Raw genomic sequence first — 23,320 nt, forward strand, 5'->3', positions numbered from 1 at the left:
CCAAACGTCCACTCTACAGTCCGATCTCAAATTTCTAACCGCTCCAAAATTTACATGTGGGTACCGCTCTAGAGTCCTCATAGTATGGTTTCGGTAAGGGAGTTCCGCTCTAGAGTCCTACCCTGGCGATTTGACTCCACTCTAGGGTCCTTATAGTATGGTTCCGGTAAGGGGGTTCCGCTCTAGATTCCTACCCTGGCGATTTGACTCCGCTCTAGGGTCCTACTTTTGACCAAGTACGCCCTACAGTCCTACAGCCCAAATTGTGAGATGTTCAAAATCCTACAATGATTATACTAGATTAACGTTATTATAGAAAACTAATTAAGGAGTGCTATGTTGCTATGCAGCAGTGAATATGAAGATATTTAAGCAATATATTATGTCATCATAATTTTGTATAATAGGAAGCAAGTATTTCAGGTCATTTGGTGAACTGTTATGTATGATTGATAATGATCTGTGTTTCGAAGAGGCTACCCATTCGAAACACAGATCATTATCAATCTTGTGAAAATGTTTAAATTTCAAAACATTCTACATGAACACGGTCCCGACACGATACATCTGTACACATCATTAACAAATAATATTTTAATCGAGTTGGTAATGTTACAGTTTTCCACTGTTAATTTGGATATCCGATTGACTGGGAGCATTCAGTCGACTGTCCTCTCTGTTATACGGTGTGTAGCGTGTACTATGCCATACTGCCCGGTCACTTGTCCACAATCAACCAAATCATCATATCATATTGATACATTGATATTCATTGAACGTAATTATAATCAATAATGCCCATTGCTAGGGATATTTTGAGGAATTTAATGGGTGAAAATAGATGTTGTAGTACAATAAATAGAGATAAAGGTGGACAGTACTAGTGGGGTGCAGACAATTCGTTAAATTAAATTCTCAGTTCAAAGTTTTAAAATTTCATATTTCGAATGGCATAGAATGGAGAAGAATGGCATAAAAATCATCAAATGGCATAGAAATTTCATGGCATAAATGGAAATTTTGTTTGGCCAATTCTCCATTATGCCATTTATGCCATTGGTACCCCCCCCGCTATGACAAAGTAAAAGCCAACATGTACAATGAAAAAGAAAATAGTCAAAAATAAAATCATAAATACTCGTTAGCTATTTCTTCAAAGCTAAAGTACTCAATTTATTTCATGTATTGGCGTCATTTCAAGATCACAAAACGCAAGAACAGGCGAGTAAATACAGGTCTGGCATAACTTATATCTGGTGCTCATATTTACTAAATAAATGTACACGGCAGCTTTGTAGAACAATAAAAGGTCAAAGCAGAGGCTGAAAAAGTATAATTAGGCCATAATTAAGGGTTAAAAGTTGTGTGTAATGATATCTGGGCTATCATTTAAAGATGCGAAAATAAAAACTTTGATAGTACTGTGTTGTGGGTCTAAAAACTTACAATTTACATATCATTGAATTCTTCGCAGTTAATTTTTAAAGTTTTTGGTTCTTCGAAATGCATTTCAATTTTCAATGTTATTGTTCTGTACAGTTGGAATTAGATACGTTTTTTCACAAATATTACCATTAAACATCATTTGACCGCTCCCTACAATAATATATTTCGTATAATTCGTCATCTTCAAGGTATCTTTTTACATAATACATTATATACCATAAAACTCTTTTATTTAACTTAAACATCAAATCTTATCATAAATTCTTTATAAAGTCAGTGATGAATCAAATATGTTTCAAGCAGTGAACATGTATGTAATGACTATAGGATGAACGGCTAATTTCAAACCAATTTGAAATCGGGATTGAAAATAAACTATCTAATATTTACATAACCCTAACCCTGTGATTCAGTACAAGCACAGGTCCTTTCGACAATCTGTCATATTTAACTTCAGCACGCTGTCACGTGACGTCATCACGCTGTCACGTGACGTCACCATTCTGTCACGTGATGTGTGACGTGACTAAACAATGATCTGAGAGAGGACAGACTGGCTGCGTATTGTGCGGGTTGACAACATGTGTAGTGACATGTGACCCGGTTACCCCTAGTGTGTAGTGCTATTCCCCACTCTAACGGCTCTATATGTCTCCTGACGGCGATGAGGACAGGACTGAAAGAGACAGTGTAACTGTTACTATGGCAACTATGTACTGTTGCTATGCCAACATAGTACTGCTACTATAGCAACATCTGATTTACTATGGCAACATTTGATAAACACCTCGACAGTCGACACCATAGCAAAACTTTAGCTGATAGTCAGCATTATAATGAAAACTAAATCGTCAGCAACATAATTATGAACATATCATAGCTGTGAATAATTAAATACCTGTTAAGAGATTAGGAGAATTATTGTTGTTGTTGTTGTTGTTGTTGTTGAGTTCCCCCAACTCTATGTCTTTAGAAGATGTCCGATGGGGAAGTTTGGGTGTGGAACCCGTACCCCTGTAATTGTCTGCTCGCTTGTGTTTTACGGAGTTAAACAGGTTGCTTACTATACTGTGTACTGGCTGTAACGGAGTGGAAATAGAGTTTATTTTCTATTATTTTTATAGTTCATCTATAGATATAAATATTCCGGGGCTATTGGGCAACACCGGTTCAGTTTTCAGATGTTACAACGGTAATAAATACAAGCGAACCACTGTTAGGCCACATGCTTCTCCTAGGTATTGAAAACAGGATGTAAAGATAGCGGTCTGTCGGTACATCATACATGACCACCTTATCCTAACCTCAACAAAGAAAAATAGAATGAAAAGCGTACCTTTTTACTTATGTTATTATACTCATCATCGTCAGACTCCAGGTCCAGTTCACCTGATATCTGTCTCTTTAAAGGTCTACTCAACTCGTGGGGTATCCGCAGACCCGCCTGTTCAAATTAGCAAATTAGCAATTAGCAAATTAGCAAATTAGTTATCACGCGGCGTTTGTCAGAATGAATGATAATATATGAAGGTAAGTTAAGTGACAAAACAGAGGTGTGTGGAGCTGACCAACTCACCACTAAAGGCTGCTGTTGTGATTTCTGGAACTCCTCTTCTCGCTTCTTTTGAAGATGTCTGTAAAACTTCTGGATCATAAGAGTAGCGTATATCTTGGCTACTGTCTCTACTTCTTTGCCTGGCTCTATTGTGGGGAGACATCCGTTAGATTTTAGGCTACCAACGAATCATAGAGCTATGAATAAGAAATTTAATAAAATTCGCAATAAATTCTAATGCAATTAAAATAGGATCATAATCAAATCATGATGAAACTATCCGATGAAACTATCCGAACTATCTACAGGAAATGTGAAAACTTACCATCTACAGGAAGCACTCTTTCCAAAAGTTTGGACCGCATTCCAGGGAAAGTTCGGCAGATTTCCATTTTAAGCTCTTTATTCATATCAGAAACAGCGTTCACTCCCTTAGGCATGTGGATGTCCAGAGAGGTTCTTACAAGAGCAAATAAAGTGGCGGTAAACTCGACTGTGCCGTCTTGTAACAGCGGCATGTTCATTCCTATCATTCTCTGAAAATCAATAACGTTAATTTTGTTAGCTGTTGTTAGTACAGTTTGTCTTTCGAACATACAATGATTAGAGTATGGAATATGGATCAATAGTAATCCCAGGCATCTGTAAAATTATCCAATCTCAAACTACGAATCATGCTGATTGTCGAATTTGTTCATTTTAATATCTGAAAGGATGACGAAAAATGTACTCTCGACGAATAATTAGGAATCGAAACTCACCATGTACGCCACACGATCTGGACACTTTTTACCCAGCCCCAAGGGCGGTGATATCCTCTTTAACAACTTTATAACATCCTCATGCTTTATTCTGCCCGAAGCTTTTGGATCAAAATCAGCCCATTTTCTAACAAACTTATTTAAATGATGAAGACCAACTATTGACATGTCCCGGGTAAGATAATCAAAGTTGTCGATGATAACGGAGACGAACAGGTTGACGACAAGGAACTGGGAGGTGATGACGAAAGTACAAAAGTAAATCTGGGAGAAGGAGGACCCACAGTTGGAGTCCTCTGTAGAGGATTCGCCGCAGTACGCTCGATCAGGGGTCAGGTCGCGCATTATGGCGTGCCAAGCTTCTCCAGTAGAACATCTGAGAGAACAAGCGTGTAAATATTAGCTATAACAAGCTGAGACCAGAATACAATAATAAGATAGTAAGATAGCACAGAACCCTCTATATGAGAACATTCCATTTCTCTTCCAGTAGCTGGATAGATCTCGATTGTACTCACATGTTAACGATGAGTTTATTGATTATTAAAGCCACCCAAAAATGCTTAAAACTATATAATAGTGGCAGGACTGATTTGTAACACCTTGTTGCCATGCAACAATAAAGCAAAAATTGTCACCTGAAAAGGAGAATCATGGCGTTCTGAAAGCTCTCGAAGTTGTTATATCTGGTGATGACATAGTCTGGGCTGTTGTCCGGATCAGCTTCCACCTTTCCGAATATCTGCATTCCGATGATAGCGTAGATGTAGAATGTCAACATCACGAGGAACATGACATGGGGAAGACTCTTTAGAGCCTTGAGGAAGACAAAAAGTAGGGTCCGCATTTCACCGCCGTAGTTCAACAATTTGATGAGTCGAGCCGCGCGGAACATCTTAACCAACCGAGATATCATGAAATTATCCTGAAAGAAGAGCATGTGAGTATGATAAGATAACCGTTAGTTGAGAATTTCGATGATGTGACATTGTTATACATGGAACAGTGGTAAATTCAGAGATTGTTGCAAAAACAAACAAATATGGCGCAAATGTGCAGGTGACACTATCAAAAGTAAGTTGGACGAAAAATCAAATAGAGAGACTAGCAGTGTTTTTTGTTGCAAAATCCACATTTCCATGATCAATATATCATCTCACGGCTTCACTAAATTCATTCTTATCAAACTATTCAATATTCATGCTACTTATAGGTTGTAGGTACCCAATTCAATCAATCAATAAACAAGCAGAAAACCCATTAATAGCCCTTATATATTCACTATTCACTCAGGTTAACTTGACTTAGATAGCGCCGACGGCATTTTTCTAGCTCAAAAGTTTGGTAAAGCAGTTGGTAGGAGCTATAAGTTAAGAGGTATTCAAGAAGCTTCAGACAGCCTTTTAATACTAAATGAAAATCACATGGAAGATAGGGGAAGAAATAGCAAATTGAGATAACTTAGCAGATGTATATATAACAGAAAGGAAGAAATGCAAGCACTCCGAAATTACCTTTCCTTGCGTGTCATCCTGAAATTCCGACATAAAGTTTCTGGGTGCTTTAATAATTAACACCAAAGTTAGAATACAGTGACACGGCCTTTCACGGTTAATGCGTCTCATTGATGAGCTCGAAAAAAAGCCTCATGTATTGAAAACAAATCTTATAAAGGGAATAAGTAAAATAGACTTACAGTGTACCAAGTGCTGACCATTATGTCAACAAAAGAACCCACGAGGACTACAAAGTCGAACACATTCCAAGATCCACCTAGGAAATATTGTTTGACCCCGTACGCTGCCAACTTCAGGATTATATCTATGGTGAAGACAGCCACTAAGATAGCGTTGACCGTTTCCAGTGCCGTCTCGTAACCACTTGACATACCGTGGTACTGAAAGAAAGATGATGTTGTGAGTCACAAATTATGACTGATTTATAAAACCTTAGAAAATTGTTTGGAAGGTCGTGGGTCGTACAATGAGCGAGATGAAAAGCTGGACAGACTTGTAACTGCGCTGCCGAATAGCAGTATAGCAATTCATTATAATCTTACACCAGCCTGAATATAGTTAATACTAATTCCCCTCCTCAAAAATAAATAACACTTATCAATTAAAGTCGAAAATATCGAAGCGGCATTCATTGACATATGTTCTAATAGTAATAGCCAACATATTGTTAACAATATTCGTGAACAATTCCTGAGTGACGAATTATACCGTACAACAGCTACTCACAGGCATCATGAGCTGGATAGTGTTGATGAAGATGATGAACATGATAAGGTTGGTGTAGATGTTGGAAGACACCACCTGCCACAGCTTGTACCGCAGCCCTTCCTCGTTGTTTGGAATGTACTTGTTTTGGGGCTTCACCTTCAGCGAGAACTCAATGCAACTCCGCTGCGGGTAAATTGTTATTTGCTTTGTTCGATAAACCTGCATTACATTTACACGTCTAGGTCGTTTGCACATTTCTCCTTCGAAGAATTAATTCCCGTTTTTATATAGCTTACTAAAAGGCTTCGTAAATTAAATGCTGAGGGGGTAAAAATCAGAAACCTTGTTCCGATCGAGTATTGAATTCTCATTGTCCTTCTCGCCCTTCTCCTGGAAGGTGACGATTACGAAACCGACGAAGATGTTGATCATGAAGAAGGACATAACGACGAGGTAGACAACGATGTAGATGCAGAGGGCCGGGTTAGCGTTCTCTATCGGACCCCGATCTTTCTCGCTTGCGTCCATCATATTCGTCATAACGTCTGGCCAACCCTGTAGTAGTAAACATTGAGGTTGATGGATTAATTGGTCATCCAGTAAATTAATGTACTCGCTATTTAGCTAGTTACTTTGTTAGATTATAACCTAAACAATTCAATAAATATTGTGCATTGAATACATCAAAATACAGCTAGTGGCGAGTGGAATGTCAAGTTATGCTTTTAATTAAAATTCTCGGGGGAAGTGAGCTAACCTCGAATGTAGCGACAGTGAACAGTGTTAACATGGCTAACTGTACGTCGTCAAAGCGGAAGAAGTGCTGCTGCCACTTCCGCTCCTCAACCTTCCGGTTCTCCGCGTCGTTTGAGGGAAATGCAAAGTAAGAGCCCCTGAGAAGTTTCAGTTGATAAAAAATGCCGGATTCTTCTGAATAATTAAACATTAGACAATCAGGTATATTATTTCGTCGTTAAGGTCAAAATTTGGGGATTGTATCAAGTTAACAGACTTACATGCATTCTTGTTTAGTTTTCTTGGACGAGTCTGTACAGAAGAAGAACTTTCCCTGAAAAATGATGTCGTTATTAACGATCATGAACATTATGTAGTAATTTCTTTTGATATTTCAATTTGCAGTCTAGCATAGATAGAGCCAGCGAAGACTGAGCGCCCCTGGAGGTCACTCAGGCCATATCTCCGAGAATTAATGATTAATGGAAATCATGAAACTATAAGATGAAATGTTTATTTGTGCTGCGATATACTTCGATTATCTCATGAGAAATGGAGTACTATACTAACTATAGTAGCTTAACGCTAAAAATATAGTAGGATGGAGACCAAAACTAATGAGCACACCGCAATTTGCATGCTAATTACAAACTTACAAGCTTTTGACGTCCTATCGGCTATCGCTGTTTTGCTAGCTCAATACAATTCGATCGAAGGGTAGGACTACTTATCAATGTAACGTCAACGCGCAGTATGCGCGGCTCAGCGCTGTTTTCTTAATGACAACGTAAACATCCAATTTTGCTCGGTTGGCTTATGAGATAAGCTTCGCGCGCGCTCGTCATTTCACAAAACGGACCGGTTATGTCCCGTTGTAAGAATAGTGGAGTAATTACTAATTTGTATAGAGCTAATACCAACAACCATCTATAGTATACAACATTGTCATAAAATAAGGCCTGATGTGTGGAGTGAAAGTGTATACTAGTAGTGGGAGAGAAGTGTCGCAGGGTTGATGTCAACGAGAGGTGATAATTCACAAAAACCTGACGACAGGGGAGAGCTTTGCTTTGGTCTTGGTAATATGTCACGTAAAGGTCATAATAAACCGTGTAACATATCCATCCAGTGTACGTATGAGAAGACAAAAGCCACCAGAGAAAATATGCACCGTTTTTGAGCGTATACAATGTTCATGTTCAAGAATTTCCTGGTTTCATCATTTTATACATTTTCAAGCATTTATTCCTTTTCCATTAAAATTTAAATACGTTCGGTTAATTTACAAAAAACCTAGTCTTCTGTGATATATGCGATTCAAATATACAATATAAAAACGACGATGAAGTAGATATTATAGTGGGTTATGAGATTTAGCTGGGCATAGCAAGAACCTTATTTTGGATACATTCCAAACTCGGACAAAACTATTTGATGAAATCCAAAATTTTGATCGGTTTTCTAAGACTGGCCAATCTTTGCGATTTATTAAATATATTTTAGCCTTTGTCTCTGCCGTTTTTGCATTTGTATTGATTGATAGATCGAACAAAGGATAATTTTTATCTTACACACGTAGACGTTTCTCCAGAATTGACTTCAAGGGTTTACTAAATAATATTTAATACACATATTAAATATATAACTTACTCTAACTATAATTAATATAGAGAGACTATGTAAGTAAGATTGACAACGTCAATCAGATTCACGTCACTGAATAATGTCCGTACGTGATTTAACGCTCAGAACGAACCTCCAACATGTGAACGCCCATCACGCTGAACATGAAAGTAAGGAGGATGGCAATAAGGAGGAGATTGAGGATGGATCCGACACTCTTGATAAGGCACAGGCACACGTTCTTCAGCTTTTGTATCCTGTTGATGGACTTCAGCGACCTCATCGACAACATCACATTCGTTAACCGCTTTACTGTTGGAGCTTTCCTGTGGTTAACAGATAATTATATAATTAGATAATTAGATAATTAGGGATAATAAGGGACATTGTTATTACACTTCAGTTCAGTTGTTAAAACATTCAGGACATGTAAACGTTATATGAGGATGTACTGGTGTTTCATTCATTTACGAGGAGCCAATATTGTGATTATTAGACGAAAACAGTGAAGAGTTTGAGGCTCCAGCATCGAAAGGTAATATTTCGCACTTCAACAGTACCCAGTAAAGTTGCTGGTATCCACACAGCTGGAACTTGAAGTAGAGAGCATTACGGAATTCAGCTGCAGCAGTTGAGCGTTCCTTTTAGAAGACCGTGCTAACATATCATCTACTTTTTACAATTCAAACGTAAATACTCTGTCTATTTTATATATTTACTGGTAAATAAAACTGGGCATAAAACCAATTTTCGTGTTTCGGTTGAATTTGATCTTTTTCTTCCGATCGTAAAATCTAATTTTTGTCCGATAAACCGATAATTATTTGTGCACATTAGCTAGGATAAGTATCTAATTAAATCGATTATCTAAGATAATCATTGGTTCCAATCATTAAAATGAACGACCTGGTCTATTCTCAACTGATTGCTTTGAATAACTACAAGTAAGGAATTTACCAATTTCGAAGAATAGACCAGTAAAAGAAAGTTGTGGATTCCGTAAAAAAAAACACTGTACTCTGTAGTAATTACCACAGCCAGGCACAATTTAGAAGCTCCAGTCAAAAATGACAGGGAACACTCCCGGAACCACCAAATACAGAAGAGCAGAAGTAGACTGGCTATATTATTTGTCCCTCATCTAACTAACAAGTCCACTCTGGTTCCCACGGAGATGGCATTCTTGTTCCCAGCTATTTGAACTATGTTAATAACATGTCGGGATAGTGTAGTGTACATTGTGATCCAGTAAGTACTAGTACAGTAGTGTCATGTCACACAGAGTTCCCTTACCCACACAATAGTAACAGGCGGCTCACACTGTGCACAATGTGTCTTCTTACCCGTCGCAATAACTTAATAGATCAGAAAATTTACACCGTTTTTAGAACGAACAACAAGCTGAATGTGGGGTCACGTGTGAGGCACGTGACCCGGGGAGAGCCAATCAGGAGGCTGGGAGCGGGAGGCGCGGGACTGCCCGCTCATGTTATTACATAGTTCGTGTTAATTATGGAACATATCTTGCGCTAATTAATTATTGTCACGTATAACAACCTGGTGGGACAAAACATTTACACGACTGCTGTCAATTACACTGCTTTGGTGGTGTGATGGCAGCAGTGCCATTATACTGGTTACACTCAGCGTGTGTGTGCGTGTGTGGTCGAGTCACCTGTGTCAGCTGATGATGACCCAACATGATTCGACAAGATTAGGCTCTAATCCCAAAAATCATCCTAAAACCCGACCAATTAGGCTTTTGCGCCGATAAAATCTTTCCTAAACGCATTTTAAACTGAAATTTTCAAGACCATGGTATGTATTGTAATGGTCAGATATCTATTTTTGTAATGTCATCATTTTTATAAATTACTGAATTATCATATCAATCCAGAACGCCAATATTTCTCTAGAAATAATTAAACTAAACTCACACTGCAACCCTTAGTATGGAGACTAAAACCACCACAGCGTCGAGAACGTTCCACGGATCTCTGAGATAGGAACCAGGGTGGATGACAAAACCAAGGTCTATGACACGGAGTATCATCTCCAGACAGAATATGACAGTGACTCCGTACTCCAGGTACTCAATAAACTGTGGGAGAGTTGTCATGTTAGAGATGTCATTACACGTAACTAATCACTTGATTACACGTAACTAATCACTTGATTGCTCTTAATTGACTACACCAATCTGTACAGCACACACATGGACACTTGTACTTAGTAAGGGTAAGGTTTGATTTGCCGAATGTATTAATGACAATGTGGACTGTTTATAGTGTACGACTGCGGAGTGTTTTGAGCTCCTTCCCCTGATTTACTAATTAATTAATGAAATGAACAAACTAACCCTATTGTTATCCGACTCCAGATCTTTAGGGTTTTGTAGCATCTGCATGATACATGACAGTAAGATTATAAACAATATGAAGTTATCAAAGTGGCGCAGGTTCACAATCCAGTGACAGAATCTTCTCAATCTGAACGTGGGATAAATGTAGGATTAATAAAAGAACATTACATTTAAGAAAACAATTGCAGTTATTCTCAATTCAATGATTGATTCTGAATTAGTCGACATATATGTATAAGAAAAGAGGGCGGCAATAAGTCGTTTGATCCAAGTCCGTCCTAAAATTCTTGTTTTCACACTCACGGGTTAGTGGAAGAGAAAATAAAGAAAGAAGGATGAGGGACAATAGGTACGGTAGTGGTCTGAGGACGCGGAGTGCGGCGCGACCGGGACCCATCACTGTGCCAGGACCGCGCAGACTTTGGTCCAATCCAGTTATCCGGATCGTGTTCCGGTAAACCGTCTTCGTCCGACATGTCGCTGTCTTCGATGGAGATGGGCATGTCCACGTGATCTCCGAAGTCCTGTTTGTACGCTGCGCTGCGGTTCCTCAGCTCGATTGAAGCTGGGCGGGTGCTGAAATCGAAATTGATATCATGAATTTGGATTTACAATTCTACGATTTCTCACATAGACTACTCGTTGTTTTCGACGATTGAATCTCACAAAACAATCTTTTTAGAGAAAAATAGTGGGGTAATGTCTACTTGTCTAAAAGTCGCATATTTTATGCGACAGAAATTGAACATTTCCTTAATGTGTACACTAGTGCAAGTAAAAGTTTTGATACTGATATGGTGTAGAACTAATGATATCACAGAAACTAACTTCGGATAAATTATGATTCTAACTGACATAATTGGTCGTTTGGGTGAATATTTGGCATTTTTGTCCACAGCTTAACCAGTCAGTGCTAGATTTTGCCGGTTAAATTTGTATGAAACTGCAAAATTTTGTGAATCTGTTGTAATTCATACGCAACTTCCTAAACCGATTAACCCAGCATCAATTAACACTAACAACAAATTATTTAGCGCATTACATAACATTAATATGAGCACTATCTGTATCATACTAATTAACTTCTCAGTGAGTTTATGGTGAGTCAAATACTTTCAATTTTCCTTAATTGGAATGTTCAGGCATTTAGGACCAGTATTTACACAGGTATTTGCACATACTAACATGTTATGAAGCAATATCAATGAGCACTTATTCCTTTCAGTTTACACTTTAGAAGCCAATCCATATTTCATATACGTGAAAAAACGCATGATAGACTTGGCATACATTATGAAACGTAAAATTGAATTTAGCAAAAATCATTAGATATTTTATATTATGATAGATTTTGAAGCCTATAAAACTTAGAGCGGTCACCTGTACTGGAGTACTGGATACAGATAGGTTAGAGCAATACCTGAGAGTATAAGACGTGATGTGTGATCAATAGTGTGTGATAAGTTGTGAGGCGTGATCACTAATGTGTGATAAGTAGTGAGGCGTGATCACTCACACAGAAACATCATCTCCCTCGTCCACGTTATCCAGGTTGTGCAGCTCCTGCATCATTGCATCTTTCTCCGCTTCTTCTTTCTTCTCGTCTTCCTTCTCCGCATCGTTCATCATCTGAGGATACCGAATTCCTTTGTTCGATCAATTATTTTACCAATCTAACATTGTTTACAATCGATGCGACCGTTAATAATTTATTGGTTAGTTAACTTTCGCAATCATCCCAATTGAAGATAGCTGGAAAAGTCGAAAGACTTCCCTACCGTCAACAATATCAATTCTATATAATTTCACCATTAGTCATTACATTATTACCAATCTAGCAGGAACATAATTTATAAACGTTACAGTTTCCAAAAGCATGACAAATGACAAATGACAATGAGTAATGAAGGCTGCTTTGCTCACCTCAAAATCAGCCAGACCATCCACGGCAATGGCCAGGAAAACGTTTAGGAGAGTATAGTTCATTATCACCATAAATACGATGAAATATATGGAACAAATACCACCTGCGCGGGGGTAAATTAGATAACGGTGAAATGTGAAATCATGGGAATGATTAATAAGAATTGTTTTAATGGCACATTCATTGACAAATTGGTTGAATAGTGCATACCTATATTAGAAATGTATGTTAAATGATTTTTGACGTAAAGTACAGGGTGGGCCAAAAGTCAGTACCCATACGTTGGCCTTTATAGCTCAGTCACTGAGTACCCAATTTAAATACTTCCTTCTGGTATGACTTAGTACCACCACTGGTTCGAAGAATTTGTCAACTCGAAAAATATTCGTGTTCATTTTTTTCAAATGGAGGTTCATTTTCACATTTATTTGATAGTTTGGATAGTCGGATCAAGCTAAATGTTATTGAATTGTGTTTGGCCATTCGAATTACGTTTGTCCTGAAAGAATTAGAACTGTAGCTTCTCAGATGACCGAGATATGAAGCATAACGAGTTTATTCATTACGTGTGATCAGGTGATTGGTTTACCTAATCACGTGATAAGGTGACCCCGTTAACTACCCCGTTAAACATTATGGGAATTGCTAAGGGTGCCCAATTAAGGTGTTGTGTCACGGTGTCACATAATCACCCAGTCAATTTTGTTAACGAGATACAGAAAATGCTTGATAACTTCGTCATTTCTAATCCGTTTTGCCTCATGTTTTCAGATCATATGCAACATTTAATAATCTACCGTCTCTGAAAAAATTAGGCGTTCAGCATGTTCAGAGAAAACAATATAGGTGTTTTAATATTGAATGGGCGTGGTCTAAAATATTCGAATTTTCAAATTTTGACGACGGAATCCTCGAACCAGTAAGTACAGTATGCCATCTGCAAAGCAACAGCTCTCAAATATAACACACGGCGGAGCTATTAAGGCCAACGTATGGGTACTGACTTTTGGCCCACCCTGTATTAGAATTCAAATTACCTTTATAATTATTAGAACCACCCAGGGCGTTGATGGCGTTGTACATAATAACATTCCAATCCTCTCCAGTGAGCATTTGAAAGACCGCCAGCAGAGCAGTGAGGAAACTATCGAAGTTTACCCTAGGAACCTGTTCTGCGAAAACAAAATGTCCGCCAAAAAGCTGCATTCCAAGTAGGGCGAAAATAAGGAGGAAGAGGAAGAGAAGGAACAAGAGACTGACAATTGATTTGAGGGAGTTGAGAAGGGCCGCAGCTAGATTCCTCAAACTCGTCCAATACCGAGTTACTTTAAATAGTCTTAACAACCGCAGCGATCTGAACACAGTCAGGCCCATGTCTGCACCACTAAAAAATTGCACGTAAAATTGTTCGAATAAGCTAGCGAAAATGACTGTGAAGTCGAATGTGTTGAACTTTGATTTGAAGTACTGTTCGATCCCCAGGCCGTACATTCTTATTGTCATTTCTATTATAAATATAAAGGTAAAAACAAACTCAACGTGTTTCATATTGCCATTCATTTCACTGGGCATGCCGTACCACTTCAATGACACGCTGATTGTGTTCATGGTAACGAGGAACATCACAACCCAGTACATTGATTTAGATTTGACCATATGACCGGTGCGCTCTCGGAGGAGCCGGTTGCGTTCACGCAGCGAGGGGAAGAGGTCCTGCCAACAACGCGCAAAGCTATTTCTTTGATCCTCAGATATGTTGGAAACATCTTCATATCTATCCTCTAGGTGGTTTCCATCGTATGAGTTTTTACCTCCTAAAAAGAGAGCAGAATTGAAAAACTTGCTTGGAGCAATTTACTTAAAATAAGGTACAACTACGAAAGGTTTCTTTTATTATTTTTCAGGATAATATATAAAGACAATCTACCGAGTCGACGTTGTTCTTTGATGGCTTCGCACTCGGATATTTTCTCCCCCTCTCTGATCCACAACTCGTAGCCCTCCAGTTCTTTCTTGTAATCGTCGTTCCTCTTCTTTCGTAGGTACTCCTTCCTAAAATACCACGGTCAAATCGCAGTATTTAAAGAAATAAGCTAATTTTAAAGTAAATTTATGATGTCGCTTTACTATCAAAGCTGCTAAATTGAGTCACGTGTCTAAAATACAGCTCTTTGATTGGCTAGTTTGAAGCATCATAAATGAACAAACCTAGCTTCAATCTTCTCCCTTTGTTTGGAGAACTCTCCCGCTAACACACCAAGCACCAGATTGAGCATGAAGAAGGCTCCCCAGATCACTATGTTGCAGTAGAAGAGTGGTGGCAGTTCTGGACCAATAGCGTCCATACTCTGAGGAGGATAGTTTCATTAGTTATCAGTATTTCTTAAATAGCAGTCGTAACTTTGTTACATATTAATCGCATAACTTTTGGTTTGAAATAACATTTTATTATTGCCTTAATAACCAATCTTTACATTTACTTCTAAGTCTATATTATAAATTTATGAATTAATTGAATGTTTGGAAGTAACTAGCTGGTCCGCTTCTTATTTGATTCGGCTGACATATTTCCATTATTTGATTGCTTGTGACCCTATTGCAAGTACAATTAATATTACTACAGTGTCAGTATAATTAATAGTACTTATTAAGTACTAAACTTGGGGAGAATTAACAGCGCACAAGCGGTCTTATCATTACACAATTATAAGCTAATGTGCTATATTTAAAGCTCCTTCCACTGCACAGTCCACACAGTACATTGTGAATGATAGCACTGTTGCATCAGGCCGCACAATAATATAATGCTTTATTGCTTTGGGAGAAAACCAAATGTCATTGTTACAACTCAGAGGTTCGCTCCTTTGTTTGTCCTGAATCTGACCGGGGAAGCAGCCGACTCAGCTGTTATATTTATATCAGTACTAGGATCAGTACATTACTTTTCTAAATACATTATCTCGTGATCGGCAGCGGCAGCAATTACACCAACTGCTGTCCAATGAGAGCGCAGATGACTCTCACCACCACCCAATGGGAGGGTCGTTATGTGGTCACGTGGTTGACCGGTGATTACACAGCGGAATTACCACTTTGTATTATTATTAGTTAATTTGATATTATGTGGAGCGTCAGCTCATGTATTGTACTATTAATATAACCAAAGTCTGTAACAGCACTGTGTCTCATGGGAGAGAGAGGGTGAGGAGGGAGGAGGGGGGAAGTAGTAGGGAGGGAGGAGGGAGGAGGAGGGGAGGGGGAGGGAGAAGGGGGAAGGAGGAGAGGGGAGGGAGAAGGGGGGAGGAGGGGAGGGAGGAGGGGGAAGGGGGAGGAAGGAGGGAGGTGGGGGAAGGAGGAGGGATGAGGGGGAGGGAGGAGGGGGAGGGAGGAGGGAGGGAAAATAGGGAAGAGGGAGGAGAGAGGGTGAGGCAGGAGAAGGGATAACAATGGATGGAGAAGGGGAGTGGGAAGAGAAAGGAGGGGAATGAGTGATAAGGTAAGACGGATAAGGTAGGAAGAAAAAGGGAAGAAAAAGGGAAGAAAAATAACCTATACAGTGTTCTGAGATTTCTTCACGAGGAATCTGTCAATTAGCATTATTACATCATGAACGGAAAATGTACGATATACTTTTATAATATAATTTTCAATTATACATAGTACAGGGAAATCCGTCTGAAAAAATCGATCTGCTGACACACGAAGCTTACAAAGGATTTTTGACGTTTTTGAGTCCTAATAGGTGCCCTCTATGGCTGACCAACTTTTCCAAACTTTTCCACGTGGCTTAAGGCCACTTTTTGCCACTTTACCACTTTTTACCACCTTTCTTGTTTGTCGAATATCTTTAGTTGTGAACATCGTAAAAGGTTGCGAATCAATCGAGTGTGTTCATATTATCAGGAAGAAAAACTTTTGTTCAAACAATTTTTACGTCAGATAATAAGTTAATTGGATAATTATCAATTAACCAATTAGCAAAATTCTAAAAATTTTTTATTGGCTAAAAATGATCGGAATAGCTTGAAACACGGAGAAAAGTAGTTTTTAGAAAAAATTTGAAAATTGTTCACTTACATTTTTTTTTCGAGACTTGGAAAAATTTCGAAAATTCAAAATATTTTTTTCCGCCAAAAGTGATCAAATTGCATGAAACGCGGAGAAAAATGATTTTCAAAAAAACTTAGTCAATTTTTCGTTTCAAGAATACTTAAATCACCAATATTTGTAGTTGGAGTTCAGTAAATCTCGGCAGATTTTAGTAATAATCAGGAATTACTAACTCTAAGTGGAAAGGTCTGAAACTGAAAAACGTTAAGTTTAACCATACGATCGCGATATAAGAGTTTCATAACTAATTACAATACAGCCTTATCGATTTTCACAGAAACTGCACCAATGGCACAGTCAAGATCGAAACGATAGCCTGCTGTACTGTCATTTTATTGATTTCAATGATGTGGGGTTAAGATAATCACATTTGTAATAAATAAAACCTCTCTGTACCGTCAATTGTGCTAATCTAAACCGGCCTACCTGTATTACCAGACCTCTTCTTTTCCTCAACAATCAAACCGAGTTGTTCATATCGCATTTGGTGGGTGATGTAAATTAAGTAATAATACATATCGAGCTATATTCAATCACAATACGACACAATGCAACACGTGTATATTATATTATGGCCCTTAATGAGGTATATGAAACGTTCTATACCGTACACTTCTCGTTTCTCCCGTGAGAGGCCCGATATGGAGAGGTTTTACAGTTTATCACGAAAACGTCTACTTGGTCTCATGGCTCATTTACAGTTCGAAGAAGGGCAAGAACAGATCAGGGAAACTGAGGAACAGCCAGGTCCAGGAAGCAAGTGTAAATACACCTTCCAACAACTACTGTGACTGTTTTGTATTGTACTGCATACCGCTTCATTTGCGGGATACCTCAAATCACCCCCATATGTCAGGGTCGGCTAAAAGTAAAATCAACAAGGGTAACATACGGGAAAGGGTAAGATTTAGATACGAGTACAGTGTCGGGCAAGGGGTAGTAAAGAACCGGTAATAATTAATTCAGTGAAATGTTCCACGAGAGTCAGGATATTTTGGAAATTGCTAATAGAGACAGATCCTGATCAGGAAGGATTGTTAATGTTATTGAGGATGTTGGTTTGAAATCCGGACGTCGTGAAGTAAAAATACAGGTTCTTCCCGCAGGATATTCGGGGCCCATGATGATCAGCTCGGGATTAATGTGGGACAGATCGAAGACTGAGAACTGAACCCAATTGAACCTAGTTCCCACTAACCAATCAGCTTAATTGGTTAGGGTTAGGGTTAGGGTTAGAGTTAGGGTTAATCTAAATGTCTAAATTGGGTTCAGTTGTCCGGTAGCCCGCTCTTGCGAGTTGACATTCTAAGCTTTCTGGTCTTTTCTTGCCTTCTTTGAGCTATCAAAGAGCCATGAGACCAAGTAGACGTTTTCGTGATAAACTGTAAAACCTCTCCATATCGGGCCTCTCACGGGAGAAACGAGAAGTGTACGGTATAGAACGTTTCATATACCTCATTAAGGGCCATAATATAATATACACGTGTTGCATTGTGTCGTATTGTGATTGAATATAGCTCGATATGTATTATTACTTAATTTACATCACCCACCAAATGCGATATGAACAACTCGGTTTGATTGTTGAGGAAAAGAAGAGGTCTGGTAATACAGGTAGGCCGGTTTAGATTAGCACAATTGACGGTACAGAGAGGTTTTATTTATTACAAATGTGATTATCTTAACCCCACATCATTGAAATCAATAAAATGACAGTACAGCAGGCTATCGTTTCGATCTTGACTGTGCCATTGGTGCAGTTTCTGTGAAAATCGATAAGGCTGTATTGTAATTAGTTATGAAACTCTTATATCGCGATCGTATGGTTAAACTTAACGTTTTTCAGTTTCAGACCTTTCCACTTAGAGTTAGTAATTCCTGATTATTACTAAAATCTGCCGAGATTTACTGAACTCCAACTACAAATATTGGTGATTTAAGTATTCTTGAAACGAAAAATTGACTAAGTTTTTTTGAAAATCATTTTTCTCCGCGTTTCATGCAATTTGATCACTTTTGGCGGAAAAAAATATTTTGAATTTTCGAAATTTTTCCAAGTCTCGAAAAAAAAATGTAAGTGAACAATTTTCAAATTTTTTCTAAAAACTACTTTTCTCCGTGTTTCAAGCTATTCCGATCATTTTTAGCCAATAAAAAATTTTTAGAATTTTGCTAATTGGTTAATTGATAATTATCCAATTAACTTATTATCTGACGTAAAAATTGTTTGAACAAAAGTTTTTCTTCCTGATAATATGAACACACTCGATTGATTCGCAACCTTTTACGATGTTCACAACTAAAGATATTCGACAAACAAGAAAGGTGGTAAAAAGTGGTAAAGTGGCAAAAAGTGGCCTTAAGCCACGTGGAAAAGTTTGGAAAAGTTGGTCAGCCATAGAGGGCACCTATTAGGACTCAAAAACGTCAAAAATCCTTTGTAAGCTTCGTGTGTCAGCAGATCGATTTTTTCAGACGGATTTCCCTGTACTAACATGCAATATGCATGGATCAGAGATAATTATCATAATTGTAAAATTAATTATGGGAGAGAGAGCAGATTTTTGGTGTACATTCTACATCCATAGAGGTGTATAGGATACGGGAAAAATAGCATATTGCTCTCTGCTCAGCAATTTTATGATATTGGGTACTGTTGAACCACTAACAGTGATTGCCTTATCCTGTATAACGTTACTTATAAAATACTACTCGACTAGTGCTGCGGTTGGCTATAATATAGAATACATGAAAATACCACTCGGTATAATTTATATTTTAAATACACATGTATGTTTAGGTTCAACTAAACACTACATATTTGAGAAGCTAGGAGTAGGAGTAGGAGTAGGAGTAGGAGTAGGAGTAGGAGTAGGAGTAGGAGTAGGAGTAGGAGTAGGAGTAGGAGTAGGAACTTACCCAGTACATGATGTCAGTCCACCCCTCCAGGGTAATGATCTGGAAGACAGTGAGAGAAGCTAGCCCAATGTGGTTGAAAGTGGTGATACCCTCGTTGGGACCCTGCCAGTCCACACAGTTGTAGGACTGGGGGCACATGAACCCCATCTGTAGCGTCTCGTCACACGGATGCTTGTAGTTCTCTGGGATCTCCCCTAATACAATCATAGTTACAGAATTGTTTTATAGAACTACAATGGGTACAAAATACACAGCTTTGTTGAAGCTACAAGGTAGGAATCACAAGCAGGTTGTATTAGGCAACTCTGTATTCGGGAGATGGAAGAGTACGCAGCTTCAGAATCTAGACATTGGACAGAGTTTCTAAAATAGGATTAAAACTAAAGACATTAGTTTACACTAGATAATGAGCAGTGTACAGTTTACCGAGTGCAATATAAAATGTACAGTGCACAGTTTAGTACAGTGTATATGGTGCAGAATACAAGACACGCCGTTCTCGGTTCTCACCTGTGTGCATGTCCGCACATGCCTGGTTGAACTGGCCCCGGAACAGCTCCATGCCCATTATAGCACAGAAGATGATGAAGAAGAGAATGAGGACTGCCACGTTCATCAGCGGTATCAGAGCCATCAGGATGGAATTCATCACCACTTGCAGGGCTGAAATAGTATTTTATAAAAAATAAAACTTGTGTTTGGAAAGTGTTCATTTGAATAGACCAATTATTTTGTTTGACATAAATGACTGCTAGGGCATACATTCTTACAATCTGATATCGAATGAGTTCTTACATCTACTAGGTCTAGGTCACAAATCTAGTGGGAAATACACTGTGAGCGCATCAAGTACCTCAATATAATGCACTTTATCCTACTGCACAACGTACAATAATTGAGTTCCTTAATGATATCATTACAATATGGTGATAATAATAGGAGATTTGAAATGATTTTTCTTCAATGTACATTTAAATATCATTTATTTAAAACATGTTGTTATTCAAAATATTCCCTGCACTCAACACAGTACTTTATTCTTAGTATATTCTTACTAAAATCTTTACATCGAATCAATAAAAGTACAAAATCTGTAGCCGTGAAATTTTTGCCCGTCTGTCACACATTTTCGGGACGTTTACAAGTCTTGAAGCACAAGTAAGTTGAGTTAGCCATGATATGCTCACATATTAGCTTCAGAACCTGTAAAACACCTGCTGTCCACAGTAGTTATAACTAGTATTGTAATGCTATTTCTTGTAAATAAGAAACTTTACAACAGGTGGACACAGAAACAAAGCACGTGCATAAACTTCATGAGGTTTACAGCTCCAGATTTAGAGCAAACATTGACACTTTTCACATTTCAGACATACAGATTACAGAATTTAGGTTTGATGAAGCACCGTTTTAACCAGCTTTAACAAAAGTATAATTTGATTTATATAATATATATATACGTACATTTTACGTACATTTAACGAACATTTTAACGAACATTTTAACGAACATTTTAACTATTTATACATGCTGCACTCACTTTCTGAGCCTCCATGGTGCTTGACAATTACGTTAATTCAATAACCACTTATTAGATAGAAGTACCTATAAATATTCGACTATAGCAAGGGTGCATACTGCAAATAGTAGCTCCATAGCGTGATGCACAAACTTTTGTGATTGGAAAATTGATTTAAAGCTACTGGCTAATAATTAGTCGATTAGGTGCCATCGAGAGACTAATAATATTACTAATATTACTAACATTTCTGATAGTACCCATAAATAAGCATACTGTACTTTAAATAACTGTAGACTGTACTGGTGGTTTTACATAAAAAGACGCCGTGTGTTTATAATAGCATATTTGATGTGATTCAGAGATTTTAACTGGACAGCTAGACCAACTTTTATGTTTACCCATTTATCTGCAAGAGCAATCACGCTGCTAGAAAGTTTTCAGAGAAATGAACTTCTAACAGAGCTGAGGTAAGTGATTTACCAAAAAATGGATCCTGACTTACGTCGACAACCTGCGATGAACTTGAGAGGCCGCAGAACCCTCAACGCTCTAAGCGCTTTTATACCTCCCGTCTCTAAATTCATCACACTCAGTGTACTGAAAGTGAAATTGAATAGTAAATTAATTTATCAATTAAGTTGAAACAAAATGATGAAAACAAGTTGATCAAGGACGTATTATAAACAAAATAATCTAGTCTATAAACTTACTATCACATAATACTGATTTGATATTTGCTGTTCTTACCCGACGATAACGATGAAAAAGTCCAGCACGTTCCAGAAAGACCGAAGATAAGAACCATGGTGACACATAAACCCTTGTGCTATTATCTTAACTATGCTCTCTACCCAGAAAATTCCGATAAAAATGTACTCTAACGTGTCCTGGAATTGAAAACATTCATTTATTAATTCGTTAATTAATCAATTAATTAATTAATAATCATTTCACTCTACCTATGCATTTTCACATTGTATTTTTAAATAATTTAGCCCAGTGCAAGAACTAAGAATTGTATTGACTGAAAAATAATGCTGAAAAGCCGTCTATATTTTACTGAAAAGTCAAATACAGACTCTAACTATTCCATCGAAAAATTACTTCAAGTATAAACACTTACCAAGTAACTACACCACAGCCGTGAAAAGCTAACCGTTATAAGTTAGAAATTACAATAGAAATACTCAAAACGTTCTGAATTTAGAGGCCATTTTTTCGCGGCCGTTGTATAGTTGGCTAAAAATAAGGTAAAAAGTTAAAGTACTCACGAGAACGCTCGAAGTCTCGTCCACGTCTGATTTTGGCATTGGTTTGTACATAGCCAGGGAGACACAGTTCGCAAAGATAGCCAGGTAGATGAATATCTCGAACGGCCTGAAACAGAAGAATTATATTTCAGTGAAAGCAGTATTAATGACATTCTCACTTTTCAGAACTAAGTGCCTAATATAATTAAGATATAACATCTAAACAGTTTTATTCCTGTTCCATATGATCGAGGATAGTCAGGGCTACAAAACCTGACCAAGTTTAGCTCAATCCAGTACTGCGCGTTTGAGATATGAGGTTAAATATACCAAAAATAGGGGTTTTCTGGTGTGACATCATTGTACATTTTTTGGAGTATAACCTCAATATCTCACAAACTATCCATTTGTGGTCTTTCTGAGTTACACTATCTGTTTCCTCTGGCAATTTCGGTTCAGAGTCAATTAAGTTTGAAACAAAATCTCAGTATATGTGGAAGGACTGAGGATATCAAGTTTGTAAACGCGCGCGCGCGCGCGCACATACATATAATGACCTCATATCTTCCACATTTAATGATTTTTTATAGAAATTCTTTCACCATCCTGTAGCACTCATGTGCTGAGTAGGATAGCATTCAAATCATGTCTTTAAAAGCTTTAGATAGATACTGAGGGAGAAAATTCATGTTTGTAAACGCGCGCGCGCGCGCGCGCGCATGGCCCAATGCCCAGACTATATCAATGGACGGGAGGATTAAAGTACTTTCATACACACCAGCATGCTCATTGATGGCTTAAAATGAAGCTAAGACATACTCCTATCAGATCCACCATAAGTTAGATACCATAATAATCATTAAATGTGTCTAAAATGAGGAAGCTTTG

At 38.0% G+C, this 23,320-nt stretch overlaps 1 protein-coding gene across 2 annotated transcripts in view; it reads right to left on the reverse strand.

Moving 5' to 3' along the window:
* Positions 1-1,096: 1,096 nt before the first annotated feature.
* LOC134820055 (voltage-dependent R-type calcium channel subunit alpha-1E-like) overlaps positions 1,097-23,320 on the reverse strand; it is a 32,389-nt gene continuing 10,165 nt past the window's right edge. The window contains exons 3-29 of one of the 2 annotated variants that reach the window (XM_063830241.1): positions 22,454-22,559; positions 21,930-22,069; positions 21,685-21,779; positions 20,171-20,323; positions 19,661-19,854; positions 14,840-14,979; positions 14,559-14,683; positions 13,669-14,445; positions 12,631-12,734; positions 12,224-12,336; positions 11,011-11,283; positions 10,705-10,834; positions 10,283-10,446; positions 8,479-8,671; positions 7,004-7,056; positions 6,745-6,880; positions 6,330-6,542; positions 6,006-6,170; positions 5,459-5,659; positions 5,277-5,294; positions 4,401-4,687; positions 3,763-4,138; positions 3,327-3,537; positions 3,023-3,147; positions 2,783-2,890; positions 2,345-2,525; positions 1,097-2,122 (exon numbers count right to left, since the gene is read on the reverse strand). In XM_063830241.1, coding sequence (XP_063686311.1) covers positions 2,091-2,122; positions 2,345-2,525; positions 2,783-2,890; positions 3,023-3,147; positions 3,327-3,537; positions 3,763-4,138; positions 4,401-4,687; positions 5,277-5,294; positions 5,459-5,659; positions 6,006-6,170; positions 6,330-6,542; positions 6,745-6,880; positions 7,004-7,056; positions 8,479-8,671; positions 10,283-10,446; positions 10,705-10,834; positions 11,011-11,283; positions 12,224-12,336; positions 12,631-12,734; positions 13,669-14,445; positions 14,559-14,683; positions 14,840-14,979; positions 19,661-19,854; positions 20,171-20,323; positions 21,685-21,779; positions 21,930-22,069; positions 22,454-22,559 — 4,813 coding nt within the window. In that variant the 3' untranslated portion in view covers positions 1,097-2,090. The remainder of the gene's footprint in view (positions 2,123-2,344; positions 2,526-2,782; positions 2,891-3,022; positions 3,148-3,326; positions 3,538-3,762; positions 4,139-4,400; positions 4,688-5,276; positions 5,295-5,458; positions 5,660-6,005; positions 6,171-6,329; positions 6,543-6,744; positions 6,881-7,003; positions 7,057-8,478; positions 8,672-10,282; positions 10,447-10,704; positions 10,835-11,010; positions 11,284-12,223; positions 12,337-12,630; positions 12,735-13,668; positions 14,446-14,558; positions 14,684-14,839; positions 14,980-19,660; positions 19,855-20,170; positions 20,324-21,684; positions 21,780-21,929; positions 22,070-22,453; positions 22,560-23,320) is intronic. The other variant, XM_063830242.1, reaches the window with a different exon arrangement.

The sequence above is a fragment of the Bolinopsis microptera genome, chromosome 8 (genome assembly GCF_026151205.1).
Source record: "Bolinopsis microptera isolate Bmic1 chromosome 8, MBARI_Bmic_1.0, whole genome shotgun sequence".
In the NCBI taxonomy this organism is placed as follows: Eukaryota; Metazoa; Ctenophora; class Tentaculata; order Lobata; family Bolinopsidae; genus Bolinopsis; species Bolinopsis microptera.